The 19129-nt window shown below is 38.6% G+C and overlaps 2 protein-coding genes and 1 long non-coding RNA gene across 3 annotated transcripts; 2 read left to right on the top strand and 1 right to left on the bottom strand.

Annotated features, from left to right (window-relative positions):
- Window positions 1-1768: 1768 nt before the first annotated feature.
- Window positions 1769-3480, top strand: LOC135566940 (uncharacterized). The gene is made up of 2 exons (XR_010462220.1): window positions 1769-2261; window positions 2690-3480. It is a non-coding gene; the product is annotated as an uncharacterized LOC135566940 (long non-coding RNA).
- Window positions 3481-4415: 935 nt separating this feature from the next.
- LOC135566939 (zinc finger protein 189-like) lies at window positions 4416-8152 on the bottom strand. Its single transcript, XM_065014493.1, has 2 exons — window positions 7653-8152; window positions 4416-4904 (listed from the first exon to the last, which is right to left on the bottom strand). Exons 1-2 carry the CDS (start codon window positions 7924-7926, stop codon window positions 4666-4668), a joined length of 513 nt encoding a protein of 170 aa, XP_064870565.1. The 5' UTR covers window positions 7927-8152; the 3' UTR covers window positions 4416-4665.
- Window positions 8153-12282: 4130 nt separating this feature from the next.
- LOC135566937 (zinc finger protein 135-like) lies at window positions 12283-17548 on the top strand. The gene is made up of 2 exons (XM_065014492.1): window positions 12283-12392; window positions 16145-17548. The coding sequence occupies exons 1-2, from the start codon at window positions 12359-12361 to the stop codon at window positions 17452-17454; spliced, it is 1344 nt and encodes a 447-aa protein (XP_064870564.1). The 5' UTR covers window positions 12283-12358; the 3' UTR covers window positions 17455-17548.
- Window positions 17549-19129: the final 1581 nt, after the last annotated feature.

Genomic DNA, 19129 nt, shown 5'->3' on the forward strand with positions numbered 1-19129 from the left:
CAACCCTCGTCGGTTGTGGCAGGCTTGCCACATCAGACTACAAAGGGAAACACAGAGCATTTTTGCAGATGTTTACTGACACCGCCATATTCAATGGGTGTTGAGCCGTTATTAAATTCATCAGGTTATTCTGCTCTCTAATCAAGTCAATAAACATTGGGTAGTTAGTTAGAATATAGTTACTAGACTGGCAAGTTTGATGTATAAGTAGCCAACTAACGTTAGGTAGCTAGTTAACATACCGATACATACTGCTGTAAAGATATGCTATGCGTTTTGTAAGGATAGTGTAGCTAACATAACGTGTAACGTATATGTCATATTTTGGTGAATTTTCTTCAAATCTGAAAACGTTGAAGCCACGCCCATTTCCTGAAGAATTGCATTACGGGCCCTAAATTACTGCGTTTATATGTCATATTTTGGCGAATTTAGTACATCACATCCGGGAACCTTTGGCATACTAACTACATCATACTCTAATAAGCAAACTATATACTCCATTAACATCAAATAGTACGGTTAGTATGAGTATTCACGTAACGTATGCATATATTCCAACCAATCTGCAATTCAACCAATAACAAAGCTGTAATTACACCACTATTTTGGTAATAAGATGGATGGGGCTGGAGAACTGTAACTACTCTCAAATTCATAGACAGACCTATGGATGCAAGGACTGACCATCCATGATATCAACATATAGTTTTAACCATGTTGAGGCTATACAGTGTTGGTTTACATTGTTTCTAAACATTGGAGTAAAAAAAGCTTATTTGGTGATCTGATGGGGTAAACAGTTGAACTAAGCTCATAAGGCATGTGTTATATTCTTCAAGAATCAATGCCTATAAATAAATAATTTAAAAGTCAAAATATGGATGTAGCAATTGCAAATTTCCCCTTTAACACCACACATCAGTTCAACAACTGCAGAGTTTGTGCTTCTGTTAAGACAGTACTTACTAGTGTTAATCAGGGCCGGTTCATCGTTAGAACCATCGGACGCCTTAAGATGCGTTTGGGAAACCGGGCCCAGATATCCAGTTTCCTCCTCTTCTTCATTTTTCGATGTGACAGTCACCTCCCCTCCTCTTCGTTCACTGAAACGTCGTCGTCCCCCTCTTTATTAACTCTGAACGAGTCTCCCTCTTCTTTAACTGAGACGTCTTTCTCTTCTTTCACGGTAACAGCCCCAACCTCTACTTGTTTTTGTATTGTAACAGCCTCCTCTTCCTCCAACTCTTTCACGAGAGCTTCTTTCTCCATCCAGACGACCGTCTCTTCTTCAGCAGGAACGGGGTTAAGTTTGAGACTGGAGCTCTGCGGCATGTACTGAAGTCGCTAAGCGGTATAATTCAAAGCAGTCTCACTTTATCAGCACCACGTGATCAATGACGTCTGAAGAATAATTTCGTCGAACACCTGATTGGTATTGATTAATTTGGGCTCGTTCGACATTGCAGCCGACAGTGCAGGTGGCTGCTGACTCATTTACAAATCACCTTGCATCTTAAATAACTACTCATTATTATTTATACATCAGTCAGCCAGTCACCGTTTACCCACAATTCAGCACAGACTGGACTTGATGCTCTCCATGAAGGCCAGTAGTTTAGTAGCAGACCTGAAGGCTACACTGCTAAGGTGGGGGACGTCATCTTTAAAAATGTGGCTGTTCTAAATTCTGTGTCGCTCAAAGCCTTGACTAATGAAACTATTTTTTTTTTTTTTTACAATTATCTGGAAAGAGCCAATGCTTCAGGAAGCTTTGTTTCCCCATCACTACTTTTCAGCATGTTTTCTGTGAATTAGACTACTGGAGTTTTGTAACTTTTTACACCTTGGCTTACTGTTAGATGGGTTGGTCTCCGGTAGTAATTGGTCTCCGGTAGTTGGTCTCTGCTGACCATAACCGTGCTGGTTGGTTATGCTGGTTAGCCTAATAGCTAGTTGGCTAAATAGCAAACGTTAGCTGGCTGTCTAAGATAACTGCATATAGCTAACATTCTTTGATTGGTTAGATGGCATTGTGTATTTCCAAAACGTTGGTTTACTTTAATCACTCAAGTCATGAGTGCAAATGATTGGTTTAATTTAAAGTTATACATTTTAGACAGCAGCTCTACACTTTATTGAGTGACTGATCCTTCCATCCCTCCTCAGCCTTCCTCTCCTCTGAAGACCCAGTGAGGGTGGAGCTCAGTCAGAGAGCTGTTGAGGGACTGGTTAGGAAGAACACTTCTACAGCCAGAGAGGTGAGAGGTCAAAGATGGTAAATATTTATGTCCCCTTAATGGTTCATCACATAAGCAAAAGGTCATATGTTCCATCATCCATGTTTATTTACATTAGTACAAATTGTCCACTGATATTGGTGTAATTTCTCACCCCTTTTGGCTGTATGAAAGTCCATTTTCCCTCAGACACAAACATTTGTTCTTTGATATTATGAAGGTAATTTATGTAGAATTTACTTTTCCCCACATCTCTTTACATTGCTTATGCATATTTGGTGGCCTGACTGCGTCCAAGGCCCATCCTGTTAGATCTGAACCTAATGGAGCGATCGGATGACAGAAATCACATTTAGGTGCCAGGTGTAACTGAGGCCATAAATGCTCCATATCCATTACTTTGAGAGTTTTATATAATATTACTAAATATATTTCTTTCTGTGTTGCAGGGGCAGTCAAGAAATGGAACGGCAAGGCCACAGAACATGACATAAGCAGAGCTGTGGGAGACCACCTCAAGCCCCTGGTAGAGCCGGGGGTGGTGTTCACCACTCCACCACACCTTCAGCAGGCTGGAAAAGTGGGATTGATCTGTTTGATCCATTTGTCTGTTTCAGTTTTCAGTAGTTTGATCCTTTGATGTATTGTTCATTTAAACATTTTTCATTTTCAACAAATGCACTGGGTTGGTTGAAAAGTGATACTAAACTTACATACCATGCACTGAATTGATACTGTTTTTCATACTAAGATGGACCATGCGCTATAATGACAAGGTAGAAGATAGCATGAAAGACAATATAAATTCAGTCTAAGATGGACCAAAATATGCCTTTGCACATATTTGTTCATTGGTTTAGCAAGAGTCTGTTGATTGGTTGGTCACTGGGTTAATTTGTTTTGAAATATGATCAGATCAAGCTTTATTTATACAGCACATTTCAGACATGGATGCAACACAATGGCGTCACAGGAAAAAAAACTGAAATATTTAGTACACAACAAACAGAAACTTAACTGAAAGACTGAGCATTTTAAGGAAATGTCATTGATTCAAATATTAACAATTGGATGCAACATCCAATACAAATTATAAACTTGTTTTACTCCATTGTTTGTTCTTATGTTCTCCATCAAGAAACCCCCAAAAAACTAAATGTTACATGAATTGGAAAAAATATCAAAAGCAAATGTGATTGTTGAGGCATGGAATAATAAAACATATCTTTGTCAGGCTGAATGTTTGAAATATGAGGTGATTTGAGTCATGCTTCTTCAGTAGTGGAATAAAGACAATATAATATAAGATAATTAGCGCTTGAATGTTGTCAATAAATACTGGAGTGATGTTAGATTGTTAATAATATTGATTATAGGTGTATAAGCTGCAAGTACGTTGAAATTAAGTTATGAAAAAAGACCTGAAAATATATATTTTATAAACAATACAAAACATACAAACATTAACATCACACCTGATCTTTTTGTTAAATCACATAAATAGAACTCATTCAATTCAGAGCCTGGATTCTTCCCCAGAGGCTAATATCCATATCATGCTGAAATCAATTCATCAAATTGAACAGGGGGCAAACGTTTAGGGTTCTACATTGTGAAATTCATTCAAATACTCCTACTACAATGTTACAACATTCTACATTGTGACATCATTAGAATACTCCTACTACAATGTTACAACATTCTACATTGTGACATCATTAGAATACTCCTACTACAATGTTACAACATTCTACATTGTGACATCATTAGAATACTCCTACTACAATGTTACAACATTCTACATTGTGACAATATTCCATTGATTTCATGAAACAACTCCATGTATTTTCTGATGTTTGACTAGATATATGACATCAGAGTATCTCTTGTCACATTGATCATAGCCAACATTTCTCTCATGTGTGTGTCCGCTGGTGTGATATCAGGCTGCTTGACTGAGTAAAACTCTTCCCACATTGATTACAGCTATGGGATTTCTCTCCTCTTGTCCACATTGATGTATTCTCTGTGTGTATCTCTGGTGTGATCTTCAGATAGACAGATGTAGCAAAACTCTTCCCACATTGAGTACAGCTATATTTCTCTCCTGGTTTCTCTGGTGTATCTTCAGATAGACATGTGTCTTCCCACATTGAGTACAGCTATGGTTGATATCAGGCCGCTTGACTGAGTAAAACTCTTCCCACATTGATCACAGCCATAAGGTTTCTTTCCAGTGTGTATTCGCTGGTGTGATTTCAAGTTGATTGGCTTAGTAAAACTCTTCCCACATTGATCACAGCCAAAAGGTTTCTCTCCAGTGTGAATTCTCTGATGTATTTTAAGGTCTACTGAAGAGGTGAATCTCTTCCCACAGTCAGAGCAGAAGTGAAGATTCTCTCCAGTGTGTATTCTCAGGTGTAGTTTAAGTGAATCTGATTTTAAAACTCTTCCCACAGTCAAAACAGTGGTGAGGTTTCTCTCCTGTGTGTACTCGCTGGTGTATTCTCTTATGTAGTTTAAGTGAATCTGATCTTGAGTAACTCTTCCCACATTCAGAGCAGTGGTGAGATTTCTTCCCTGTGGGTCTCTGCAGGTGTTTCTTGAGGTGTTCTGATCTGGAGAGACTCTTCTCTGCCTTGTCAGCATCATGATGTTGTTCTCCTGTGTGAACAACAAAGTCAGACAGATGGTTAAAGGCTCAAAACAGCAGAAATCCACTGTTTATTTGAGTTAAAAGGTGATGCCCAGAGCGTACCCATGAAGTTGTACAACAATTGACGTCTGTTAAATTATTTGACAAATGTCTTAAAACAGTCATGTGAGCAACAATTTTGTATTGTTTTCACATTAGTAGTAACATTGATGATTGGAGGCTAGAAACAAGTTATTAAAGTTGCTGAAACTCTAAGCAATGTGCCAGACGACTTTTAGTCTCCAATTTTGGCCCCTTTCTGTGTTTAATAAAATTGCAGCACGAGGGCGGCGCACACACAATTTGGTTGCAGAAACTCCTCCCTGCTAATGAGGAAACTGCTAGTTATGGATGTAGTATATCTGCTAATGAGGAAACCACTAGTTATGGATGTAGTATATCTGGTAATGAGGAAACCACTAGTTATGGATGTAGTATATCTGGTAATGAGGAAACCACTAGTTATGGATGTAGTATATCTGGTAATGAGGAAACTGCTAGTTATGGATGTAGTATATCTGGTAATGAGGAAACCACTAGTTATGGATGTAGTATATCTGGTAATGAGGAAACCACTAGTTATGGATGTAGTATATCTGGTAATGAGGATGTTCTGAAACCACTAGTTATGGATGTAGTATATCTGCCTATGGATGTTGTTCTCTGGAAACCACTAGTTATGGATGTTAGTGTATATCTGGTAATGAGGAAACCACTAGTTATGGATGTAGTATGATGCTGCGTAATGAGTTGTAAACCACTAGTTATGGATGTAGTATATCTGGTAATGACCACTAGTTATGGATGTAGTATATCTGTAATGAGGAAACCACTAGTTATGGATGTAGTATATCTGGTAATGAGGAAACCACTAGTTATGGATGTAGTCTCCACTAGTTATGGATGTAGTATATCTGGTTCTAGTTTGGATGTAATATCTGGTAATGAGGAAACCACTAGTTATGGATGTAGTAAGGAAACTCATTAAGGTAATGTATTTTCACACCACTAGTTATGGATGTAGTATATCTGGTAATGAGGAAACCCTAGTTATGGATGTAGTAATCTGGTAATGAGGAAACTGCTAGTTATGGATGTAGTATATCTGGTAATGAGGAAACCACTAGTTATGGATGTAGTATATCTGGTAATGAGGAAACCACTAGTTATGGATGTAGTATATCTGGTAATGAGGAAACCACTAGTTATGGATGTAGTATATCTGGTTGGAGCAAAAAATGGTGAGCCAAGATTTTAGTTTTTCACAATGTATTCTGAATATTACAGCTCACTATCATCGCAGATCAGGATGCTACTGAAGGAAACTCACATTAAGCTCTGTGTCTATTCACTAATTCACCACTGTGGGGGAAAACTCAGGGGAGTTCTCATAGGCTGACAGCAAAAATAGCCTCCATTTACAGGTTGAATATGAGTGCATTTCACACTACTTTTGGATTATAATTGTAAAGCTCGCTTGAATCTCCTGCTTAGTGTAATGTTTGTGGAAGTCTCAAAGTCTCAAATCAACTGCTTCATACTTAAAAAACACTTTAACCAGTAAAATACTCTTTAGCCAGCTTTTCCATCAGCCTGACAATGAGGGTTTGTAAACTAAGTGTTTGCCAAATTGCCCAATACTTCACCTTCAAACAACAACTAGACCTAGACCTACTGTAAGACTCATAACTTCACCTAACAACAACATATACCTACTGTAGGACCCATAACTTCACATAACAATAACATAGACCGAGGACTATAAATAATTTAATATTTCAGGTGAAACATGGAAACTAAAATGTCTTTGTCATGACATTTCATAACCTGATCACCAGATAATTTTGTGAATAATCCCACTAGTCTACTCTGTAATGTGTTGTCATTCTAAATGCCCTGAATAAAGGAAAATAGCTCTTTGTTGTTGTTGTTCATGTTTGTCATACTGCATTCAGAAAATGATTTCCATCAGCTGATGATAGTTGAACATGTGACTGTAACTAAACAGCTACAGAATTAAATATTATGTGTAATTATTGAAGAACTTAATGACAGTATCCATTTGGGTGGTGTCAATAAAGTTCAGGTGACTCTCAGTTAGAACCATTGATTTTGCAAACTCTGAAATGATTTAGGATTTCTGTGCCCTACATGAAAACTGTTTTCCCAGCGTAATATAAGGAGACACTAAATTTATAGTTAGAGAGCATTTCAGAGATCTGAATACAAAAAAACTGTCCTAACAGGAAAATAACTAAACCACAAGGCCAAATCTACACTGGAGGAGCTTACCAAGATGACATTGAATGTTCCCAAGTGGCCTAGTTACAGTTTGGACTTAAATTTCGTCTTGAAAGTCTATGGCAAAACTTGAAAATGGCTTTCTAGCAATGATCAACATCCAACTTGACAGAACAGGAAGGATTTTAAAAAGAATAATGAATATTCACATGAAGATCAATCACCTATTGGATGACATCACAACTCCCCATCAAGCCAACTCCTTGAAGGACTTACTATGACATCACTCACTCCAAGTTTGCAGTTGTCTAAAAAACACTATTTTTCTTACTGTATTTATATATCACTTTCAACAGGAAAGTTTTTTTTTAAATCACTGGAGGACGTCATCAACAATGTAGAACGGCCTTTTAAAAATCACACATTACTTCAACAACTGCAGAGTTTGTGTCCCTGTTTTATAAGATAATACTCACTGTATTTACTGGTGTTAATCAGATCTCCAGTATTCTCTTCTTCGTCCTCCTCTAATGTGACAGTAATCTCCCCCTCTTCATCCTTCATTCCAAAAAGGTCTTCATCCTCCACTCTGGAGGCGTCTTTCTCTTCTTCTTTCACGGTAATAGCCTCACCCTCTACTTGTTTTTGTATTGTAACAGCCTCCTCTTCCTCCTCTTTCACGAGAGCTTCTTTCTCCGTCCAGCAGACCCCCTCTTCTTTAACAGGAGGAGAGTAGCTTAGTGAACTCATGTTCGGGAATAATAGCTAGTTAGTATTAGCGACTAGACTAGTGCTAACTTAACCAGCCAGCAAGTTGACTTACAACGTAAATATTAAAATAAATGGTGTATCTAGTTGTTTCCACATAAGTATGTTTAAATCATAGTGGCAAATAAACCACGAAATGTCTAAAGAGCTTGAATGTTCCGACTTTGTTGTCTAGCGAGCTACCTAGGTGACTGCAGTTGTTGAAGAAGCGTTCCGTCCACTAGATTATACGTCACAGTAGAAACATCGCCTGAAAGACACATATCGCCATCTGCTGTCTGGAGGGAGGAAACGCAGTTGAGGAGGGAAAACTATTTTTCTTCACCATTGAATTATAAAATTATAAAGCAGTTTAGGGAAACGTTTTTTTCCTCTCCATTAAATAAGAATATTATATCAACACGTACAAAGAGCAACAAGTGTTGTTTGATTAGTTCTGATTTTTTAATGAGAATTTTAAGCAAACTATATCTACTCCACATCTGTAATTCTGATTCAGTCAAACAACTAGATATCAAAATAATAACCTAGTTATTGATACCCTTGATAAAATTGAGCAAAAATGTATGTATAAAATAAATGAATAAACTTTACCCACTACCAGTATGTTTTAGCCCAAATCCTGGTTACCTCTCTGCTCCTACATGGTGTAACAATACATCATGTAGATGTATATAATGAACAGACTAGGTCTATACTGCTCCTACATGGTGTAACAATACATCATGTAGATGTATATAATGAACAGACTAGGTCTATACTGCTCCTACATGGTGTAACAATACATCATGTAGATGTATATAATGAACAGACTAGGTCTATACTGCTCCTACATGGTGTAACAATACATCATGTAGATGTATATAATGAACAGACTAGGTCTATACTGCTCCTACATGGTGTAACAATACATCATGTAGATGTATATAATGAACAGACTAGGTCTATACTGCTCCTACATGGTGTAACAATACATCATGTAGATGTATATAATGAACAGACTAGGTCTATACACTACCGTCCAAAAGTTTGGGGTCATTTAGAGATATCCTTGTTTTTTAAAGAAAATCACATTTTTAATTTATCATTTATAAAAACCTTTTTTTGCTTTGTAGTTATGGGGTATTGTGATGTCATTATGGGGTATTGTCTGTAGATTGATGAGGGGGAAAAATGTATTTAATCCATGTCAGAATAAGGCTGTAAATTAAATCACTTCCTGAAACAGGAGGTACAAATATATAACATATGTTCACAATATCAACATTCAAAGTATCAAAATGTATGACCAAGCTGGAAGTGTAAATGCCAGCCTAGCCACAATCCTAGAGGTTCACTGATGATCAACCTCCTCCTTCACATCTGACTCCTGATGATCAACCTCCCCCTTCACATCTGACTCCTGATGATCAATCTCCTCCTTCACATCTGACTCCTGATGATCAACCTCCTCCTTCACATCTGACTCCTGATGATCAACCTCCTCCTTCACATCTGACTCCTGATGATCAACCTCCTCCCTCACATCTGACTCCTGATGATCAACCTCCTCCTCCACATCTGACTCCAGTGATCAATCTAGAGCGTCTTCTTTCTTGGGGGGAATCCCGATGGACGACGTCATCCAATAGGCCGTCATCACCACCACCGCCCACAAGTTAATTGTCATTCAGGTTATCAATGGGAAGAGCATCAGCAATATGTCCTGTCTGGTAACTTGTCTCATTTAATGGATTTAAATTGGCAGGTGCACAGGGAGAAACCCCATGAAAACACTTTTGAAAGTCTTGAACTGTATCAATGTCTGTGGCCTGTGATGTTGGGATAAATGATAGTCCCTTATTATACAAGAGACTAAATTCACAAATTCGACAGCACAACGGCAGAGTCATGTCTTAAGTGTAAAACTAACAATGACTCAAAAATCCTTCTGGGAATGTTATGACGTCATAAAGTTATGGGAGGAGTTAGAAAGTTGGCTGTCAGAAGTACAGTTATACAATGTAAAATGACTTTTGATCCGTCAGTCTGTATATTTCAAAACATGGAATATGAGGGTGTGGTGAGATACCCGATGGTTGGATGATACTTTTCTAATCAGTCATCTTAAATATTATAGTTCAAACCTGGAAATCAACCAATCCTCTGTTGTTAATTCAATAGAAAGGTAATAGAAATAGAAAGGTAAAATGCTTTATTATCTAGTTAATGGAGATGGAGGTGTGTTCTCGTGGGTCTGGGCAGGTTTGATGTAGTTAATGGAGATGGGGCTGTGTTCTAGTGGGTCTGGGCAGGTGTGATGTAGTTAATGGAGATGGGGCTGTGTTCTAGTGGGTCTGGGCAGGTGTGATGTAGTTAATGGAGATGGAGGTGTGTTCTCGTGGTTCTGGGCAGGTGTGATGTAGTTAATGGAGATGGAGGTGTGTTCTCGTGGTTCTGGGCAGGTGTGATGTAGTTAATGGAGATGGAGGTGTGTTTAACGTTTGCAAGCTTGAGCTCGATATCGACCTAGTGTGACCTTCCTGGTCCCGTCTCTCAAGTCAGTGAGTCAACACAGGAAGGAGCAATGAATGGATAGTTAATTTATTTCCAAAGCTGCAATGATGGGACACACACAGTATGGATGAATGATCAGTAGTGACGGGATATAAATACCACTCCCACAGCAATTCTACATTCATCTGCCCTGTAATATACTAACAAAAAACCAGTTTAAATGTCTTTCAAAGTCATTGTGATCGTATAGTGGATTTAACAATTCCTACTAATTCCTAATTTACTATAATAAAAATAAATACATTATTTCCATGTGTCTCATATTCACTACATCAGAATAAACTGTCATCCATTTTAGTATAAAAAAATATCAAATTAACCTGAAATATTACTCAAAGTCCCCCTCTGGTGGCGAAGAAGTATAATACACCTAAACTGACAAAACCGGGCTGATAAACTCGCTGGTGTTCATGAGTTTATAAAACATGTACTTTATACATTTGTCATAAATGACCTGCATTGATGAGACACACAGTGTGGATGAATGATCAGTAGTCGACAGGGTAAAAATAGCACTCCTAAAAGAAGATGCATTTTCCAGTTAGATACCAATTTGAAAGAGGGATCTTTAGCATAAAACCCACATGGAAAACAGAGATTTGGCAAATAACATATAAAGAGAGGCTGACTTGACCAAACCAACAACAGTAGTTACTAAAACATAAATTGCTAATGTGTGATTTAAAACGTGGATTTAATGATGTAATGTCAATTTTATACATTTCTATCCCAGGACCACTCAATTTTCAAATTCTCCATAAATCTGCTGTGGATTACCCAGAATCCTATACCTTTATCACACGAGCGGGGCAGCGGTCTAAGGCACTGTTCTTAAATGAATTGCCTCGTTAAATAGAGGATACAAATATTTTAAACATGTTCGTTACACCGTTACACTGGCAAACAAACTCAGTAGCACAGAGAAGATCATCCATATGACGTTGAGAAATACTGCATTGTGTGTAGTTTGGAAGAGTCACAAAATAAGTTAATAAATATGTAATAACGCAAAAACATTGTTTGTTCTTATAGGTAACCATATCGTGATTACAATTAGCTTACTATGTCTTTAACCACACTGTATTGTTACACTGGTGAGTTAAAACTCATGCTCGTACACTTTAACTTGTTATCTGAAGATAAAATCTACATTTTACTCAACTGCGTTACCCACTCCAGTCAGCAGATGCGGTCTGGGAATTTAAGGTTGCTGCTGGTGTGACGTATAATCTAGTGGACGGAACGCTTCTTTCAACAGCAGCAACAGTTCGTCAGCCACCTCGGTAGCTTGCTAGACAAATTAGCCGAACCAATATAGCTCTTTAGACGCTTTAGTGTATATTAGCCACTGTGTTTTAAACCCACTTCTATCGTCTAGTTAGTTATCCGATTTAATTTCATATTTACGGTGTTGTTGTTATTAGTCAGCTAGCGGGCTGGTTAAGTTAGCATTAGCCTAGCTAGCTAACATCCCGACCATGCGGTCACTAAGCTACTCTCCTTCTAAAGAAGAGAAAATATCACAGTAAATCAAGGAGTAGGGAGTGGGGCCGTTACTGTGAAAGAAGAGGAGGACGCGTTCAGAGTGAAAGAAGAGGAAGATATCACAGTAAAACAAGAAGTAGAGAGTGGGGCCGTTACTGTGAAAGAAGAGGAGGACCAGTTCAGAGTGAAAGAGGAGGATGATATCACGGTAAAAGGAGAGGAAGATGCAGTTTATGGCGTGAAAGAGGAGGGGAGGAGATGACTGTTACATCGAAAAAGGAGGAAGAAGAAGGAGGAACCTGGATATCTGGTTCCGGTTTCCCAAACGCATCTTAAGGCATCCAATGGTTCAAACGAAGAATTTAACCATAAGATGGTTTTTAGAAACCGTTCCCTGATTAACACTAGTAAGTACTGTCTTAACAACAGAGGCACAAACTCTGCAGTTGAACTGATGTTTGGTGTTAAGGTGGAAATCTGCAATCACTACATCCATATTGTGACTTTTAAATTATTTATTTACAGCCATTGATTCTTGAAGAATATAACACATGCCTCATGAGCTGAGTTCAACTGTTGTACCCCATCAGAACCCCAAATAATATTTTTTTACTATAATGTTTAGAAACAATGTAAATCAACACTGTATAGCAGTTAAGACAGATTTGTACCATGTCAGCTCGGGGATGTGAACTTGCAACCGGTTACTAGTCCAACGCTCTAACCACTAGGCTACCCTTCTGCCTCAACATGGTTAAAACTATAATGTTGATATCATGGATGGTCAGTACTTGCATCCATAGGTCTGTCTGTAGTTACATTTATCCAAACCCATAATAATTTTATTACCAAAATAGTGGTGGAATGACAGATTTGTTATTGTTTGAACTGCAGATTGCTGGGTTGTGTGTGTTTTTTTTTAAACAGCAACAAAATGGCTGCCCAGAGACTTGGTTAACAGCTGAGGGATGGGGGAAGGAGAAGTGTAACCACTCTCAAATTCATAGAGAACGATATTGTAGAAACCTTAACCCAACACCTAGCGACCTCGTCAAGAAGTTCAGACATCTTGGCGTAACAGTTAAAAGGTGTTGACTTGACAGTCGCTGGACCCAGGTTTGAGTTCAGCTCATCGGGCCTCTCCCTGAATTCACTACACTATGAATACAAGGACTGGCCATCCATGAGGTCATAATCATTTTCTAGGATAATATTCTATGTCATAATGATAGTTTAACCAGTTTTCTAGGCTATATAGTATATTCTAGAATTCATCCATGATGTCATAATGATAGTTTAACCAGGTTTCTAGGCTATATAGTATATTCTCTCATTTTGTCTGTCACAGTTGAAGTGTACCTATGATGAAAATTACAGGCCTCTCATCTTTTTAAGTGGGAGAACTTGCGCAATTGGTGGCTGACTAAATACTTTTTTTTGACCCACAGTATGTCATGCAACAACAACCAAAGTGCTTCTTCGTTCATTACAGGTATATTTGTTGTTAGGTGAAGTTGTGGGCCAATATGGATAACAGTGTACAAACCCTCATTGTCAGGTTGATTGGAAAACCAAAAAGCATTTTACTGGTTGAAGTGTTTTTTGATTTGCGATGATGACACAAACATTATATTAAGCAGGACATTCAATCGATCCTTACAATTAACACCCAAAGTAGTGTGAAATGCTCTCATAAGCAACCTGGAAATGGAGGTTACTTCCCTGAGTTTTCCCCCATTCACATTCAGAATACATTGTGAAAAACTAAAATCTTTGCTCACCATTTTTGCTCCTGGCAGATATACTACATCCATAACTAGTGGTTTCCTCATTACCAGATATACTACATCCATAACTAGTGGTTTCCTCATTACCAGATATACTACATCCATAACTAGTGGTTTCCTCATTACCAGATATACTACATCCATAACTAGTGGTTTCCTTACAGATTACCAGTGTTTCACGGATATACTGACTTTTGCCAGTGTCACGGTGCTGACTAATACCTGCAGCAAATGCCTCTACCCCGTCTTCTGGCTGGGCAGAGTACTTTAGGATTTTAGTTACTGCGGTGTAACAAGGGCCTAGCCGTGCGGCCCTACCAACCCTTCTATTTGTTCGTAATGGCCCTTCGCGTGAGTTGGGTTTGTTCCTTCGTTCACGTTGTCACTCCCTTATTTTCCGGTCTAGTATGAGGTCTTGGATAGATATACTCCTATTTAAATATTCTGAGTGTTATGGATTCCTCCTATATTTCCTTATTTCCTTACCTTCAAGTTTCTTTACCTCTGTATATATCAATACCTAATAACTTGACTACTAGCTCGTCAGCTAGTAGTCACTTGGAAACTAGTATTGTTATATATTTTGACTCTCCTAAAAATATATTATTGTCCACACAATGACATTTTTTTATTTTTTATTTTACTAGGCAAGTCAGTTAAGAACAAATTCTTATTTTCAATGACGGCCTAGGAACAGATTTGTACCTTGTCAGCTCGGGGATTCGAACTTGCAACCTTTCAGGTTACTAGTCCAACGCTCTAACCACAAGGCTACCCTGCCGCCCCAAATATTCTTTAGTGCAATCACTTTAACCTATAACCAGGGTCACTTTCTGTTCAGTGAGAGTGTTAAAGGCGTTTGCTCTCCAGATCGTTAATCTGGCCTAGTTGTCAAAGTTTCAAGCTTTTATTAAGTCACTCTGTTTTTTGTCTTATACACATTATTACAATTCAATGGTTCTACAGTTTCCTAATACATCAATAATGCTCAATCAATCCTTCATGCTTTAAGCTATGCCAGATAATATTGCAAAACTTTAAATGCGTTAACACTTCTAACAATATTGACCAAATAGCAAAAATAGTTCAATTACCTTAAATGCTCAGCCCCTTGGTCACTTTCCTGTAATTGGTATTCTCACAGCACTAACACTAGATTCCGAATTCCAATATCTTAATACACTTCCAACTCTGTGTATGGACTCAATATATTGTAACCGGTACTTGGCTGTGTCCTTGTATTGCTAATCCCATCTGTACTTGATGTCTCACTGTTTGACTGCCGCTTTGTCTGTGATCAAGACGTGTCAAGACCCCTGGGTTTCTAATATTGTTCTAGTCTAACAAAAAGCGTATAGTGCAATAGTAAATGTACCTATGATGATTCTCCATATGAAGTCTGTCTCATATGTCAGTGAGGATCATGCCTCTCTTATGATCTCTGTTCTCTTTATATACCTTTTTACAGGGGAAGTTCGCAGGTTTCTGGAGCTGTGGCTAAACCACACTTTCACACTGACACTGCCCTGCTGCTTGCACTGGCCGCTTACTCGGGGACTGTAGATTGCTTACACTGAGTGCTTACTCGGGGACTGTAGATTGCTTACACTGAGTGCTTACTCTGGGACTGTAGATTGCTTACACTGAGTGCTTACACTGGGACGGTAGATTGCTTATTACGTCATCTTAGACCTGTGTCTAAATGGAAGCTTCTTATTCTAAATCTAGGTCATGCACTACTAACTCCCATTCTGCTGCTTCCGTGTTACTGTTGGCTGATTCTACTTAATGATACCAGCTGGTTGTTTCTACCACTTGAGGCGGCGTAGGTGGCATGTCAAGCGTCAGCTGGGAGAAGTCTATGATAGGTATCTCCTCTGCTTCCCCCTGTTGTCCAGTTTCTGCAGGTGTGGTCCATGGTTCCATGAGGTCCCGTGAATGCCCTCTGTTGCTGTCCCCATTGCTTGATGGAGTGGGCAGATTCTTTTCATCTCTTGTCACACCAGATATACGACATCCATAACTAGTGGTTTCGTCATTAGCATGGAGGAGTTTATGCAATCAAATTGCCCTCATGCCGCAATTTTTGAAAACACAAAGGGGCCTGTATTGTAGACCAAAAGTATTCTACCACACTGCTTAGAGTTTCAACAACATGAATAACTTATTTCTAGTCTACAATCTTAGATGTTACTACTAATGTGAAAACAAGACAAAATATGACTTCTTGCTCATTTTAAGACAATTATAACATTCATTACAGACATCAATTGTTGTACAACATCATGGCTATGCTGTTGGCATCAACCTTTACCCTGGATTATCACTGTTGTGGGCCTTTAATCATCTGTCTGACTTTGTTGTTCACACAGGAGAGAGACGTGACTATCGTGGATCCTCTGGGGAGCCTCAACAACCTCATGATGCTGAGGAGACAGAGAAGAGTCTCTCCAGATCAGAACACCTCAATAAACACCCACAGAGACCCACAGGGAAGAGAACTCACTGCTGCTCTGACTGTGGGAAGAGATTCACATCATCAGGCATTAAAATTCATCAGAGAACACACACAGGAGAGAAATCTTATAGCTGTGATCAATGTGGGAAGAGATTTGCTACATCTGGCCACCTGACTCTACACCAGAGAACACACACAGGAGAGAAACCTTATAGCTGTGATCAATGTGGGAAGAGATTTACTAAATCTGGAGATCTGACAGTGCACAAGAGAATACACACAGGAGAGAAACCTTATAGCTGTGATCAATGTGGGAAGAGATTTGCTACATCTAGCAGCCTGACTCTACACCAGAGAACACACACAGGAGAGAAACCTTATAGCTGTGATCAATGTGGGAAGAGTTTTACTTCATCTGGCAGTCTGACTCTACACCAGAGAACACACACAGGAGAGAAACCTTATAGCTGTGATCAATGTGGGAGGAGTTTTAGTCAATCTGGAGATCTGACACTACACCAGAGAACACACACAGGAGAGAAACCTTATAGCTGTGATCAATGTGGGAAGAGTTTTACTTCATCTGCCAGTCTGACTCTACACCAGAGAACACACACAGGAGAGAAACCTTATAGCTGTGATCAATGTGAGAAGAGTTTTCCTACATCTAGCCAGCTGACTTCACACCAGAGAACACACACAGGAGAGAAGCCTTATAGCTGTGATCAATGTGGGAAGAGTTTTACTGGATCTAGCCAGCTGACTTCACACCAGAGAACACACACAGGAGAGAAACCTTATAGCTGTGATCAATGTGGGAAGAGTTTTCCTACATCTAGCCAGCTGACTTCACACCAGAGAACACACACAGGAGAGAAACCTTATAGCTGTGATCAATGTGGGAGGAGTTTTACTACATCTAGCAGTCTGACTTCACACCAGAGAACACACACAGGAGAGAAGCCTTATAGCTGTGATCAATGTGGGAGTAGTTTTACTACATCTAGCAGTCTGACTTCACACCAGAGAACACACACAGGAGAGAAGCCTTATAGCTGTGATCAATGTGGGAGTAGTTTTACTACATCTAGCGGTCTGACTTCACACCAGAGAACACACACAGGAGAGAAGCCTTATAGCTGTGATCAATGTGGGAGTAGTTTTACTACATCTAGCCAGTCTGACTTCACACCAGAGAACACACACAGGAGAGAAGCCTTATAGCTGTGATCAATGTGGGAGTAGTTTTACTACATCTAGCCAGCTGACTTCACACCAGAGAACACACACAGGAGAGAAACCTTTTAGCTGTGATCAATGTGACAAGAGATACTCTGATAAAAGATGTCTGATCAAACATCAGAAAATACATACATGAAGAAGTTGTTTCAAGTCACTGAAATAATGTCACAATGTAAAATGTTTTAACATTGTAGTAGGAGTGTTTTAATGATGTCACAATGTAGAATGTTTTAACATTGTAGTAGGAGTATTTTAATGATGTCACAATGTAGAATGTTTTAACATTGTAGTAGGAGTATTTTAATGATGTCACAATGTAGAATGTTTTAACATTGTAGTAGGAGTATTTTAATGATGTCACAATGTAGAATGTTTTAACATTGTAGTAGGAGTATTTTAATGATGTTCTACCTTTAACATTGTAGTAGAGTTTTTAATGATGTTCCCTGTTCAATCAATTGATTGCAGCATGATATGGATATTAACCTCAGGGGGAAATCCAGGCTCTGAATTGAAAGAGTATTATTAAACAAAAAGTGACTAACAAAAAAAATGCTGTGTTCCACTTCCTGTGTTGGTGACCCACTTTAATCAACATGCAGCACTTCAAAATGTAGTGAGCTGTTTTCTTCAAGTGGAAGAAAAATGCATGTAATATGATAATTGTTGCAGATGTTTGTGTATATATATACACACATGAAAACAGTATAATAAATTGGTCTATAATCAATTTTATTAACAATCTGACATCACTCCAGTATTTCTTGACAACATTTAAATTCTAATTGTCTTTATTCCCGTACTGGGCAGTCAAAAATGTTTGCGTTTAGTCAGTGAGTTGCCATGGATCACAATTTATTTTGACTGCACGTTTTTCCTGTATTGGAGATTTAGTTTTGTTTGGGCTCGTTCCAAGGGGACGAGAGTTCTAGAAGCTAGTGAGTTTTAGGATTCTATAGAAAGAAAAATGAGAAAAGATACGATTGTATATTATTATTTAGAAATGTGTTTTTTTTTGTTTTTAATTGTTGATAGCCAGTAGACACTGTTTATATTGGAGAAGGTGAAGCATTGTAGTTGATTATAATGTAAAATGGGAGTTGTTTTCTGGTGGTGAGCAAACTTGTCCAACACAAATATAGGATAGTGGTGGTGGAATGACAGATTTGTTATTGTTTGAACTGCAGATTGCTGGGTTGTGTGGGTTTTTTAAACAGCAACAAAATGGCTGCCCAGAGGCTTGGTTTGGTTAACTGCTGAGGGATGGGGGAAGGAGAAGTGTTTCCACTCTCACATTCTTAGAGAAGGCTATTGTAGCAACTGTAACCCAACACCCAGCGACCTCGTCAAGAAGTTCAGAAATCTTGGCGTAACAGTTCTAAGGTGTTGGCTTGACAGTTGCTGGACCCAGGTTTGAGTTCAGCCCAGGGCTACCCCCTGAATTCACTACACTATGAATACAAGGACTGGCCATCCATGAGGTCAAAATTATTTTTTAAACAGATTTTGAGGCTACATAGTATGTTCTATAATTGCCAGTGTAGATTTCCTGTGAGGGCAAATTATTAGAGCTGTTGATAAGTCATTGTCAGCCATTTTTTTCATGCCCTTACATTAAAGGCAAGACATACCTAGATTCAATTACATTCATGAATTG

This window comes from Oncorhynchus nerka, unplaced genomic scaffold, assembly GCF_034236695.1.
Source record: "Oncorhynchus nerka isolate Pitt River unplaced genomic scaffold, Oner_Uvic_2.0 unplaced_scaffold_2908, whole genome shotgun sequence".
In the NCBI taxonomy this organism is placed as follows: domain Eukaryota; kingdom Metazoa; phylum Chordata; class Actinopteri; order Salmoniformes; family Salmonidae; genus Oncorhynchus; species Oncorhynchus nerka.

What these genes read in the sequence shown, in the direction of transcription:
- LOC135566937 (XM_065014492.1), top strand. Translation starts at nt 12,359, where the DNA reads ATGGTTTTTAGAAACCGTTCCCTGATTAACACTA. An exon ending in CCGTTCCCTGATTAACACTA is followed by an intron (nt 12,393 to 16,144) that starts GTAAGTACTGTC and finishes TTGTTCACACAG; the next exon opens with GAGAGAGACGTGACTATCGT.
- LOC135566939 (XM_065014493.1), bottom strand. Translation starts at nt 7,926, where the DNA reads ATGAGTTCACTAAGCTACTCTCCTCCTGTTAAAGAAGAGGGGGTCTGC. An exon ending in GATTAACACCAGTAAATACA is followed by an intron (nt 4,905 to 7,652) that starts GTGAGTATTATC and finishes TTGTTCACACAG; the next exon opens with GAGAACAACATCATGATGCT.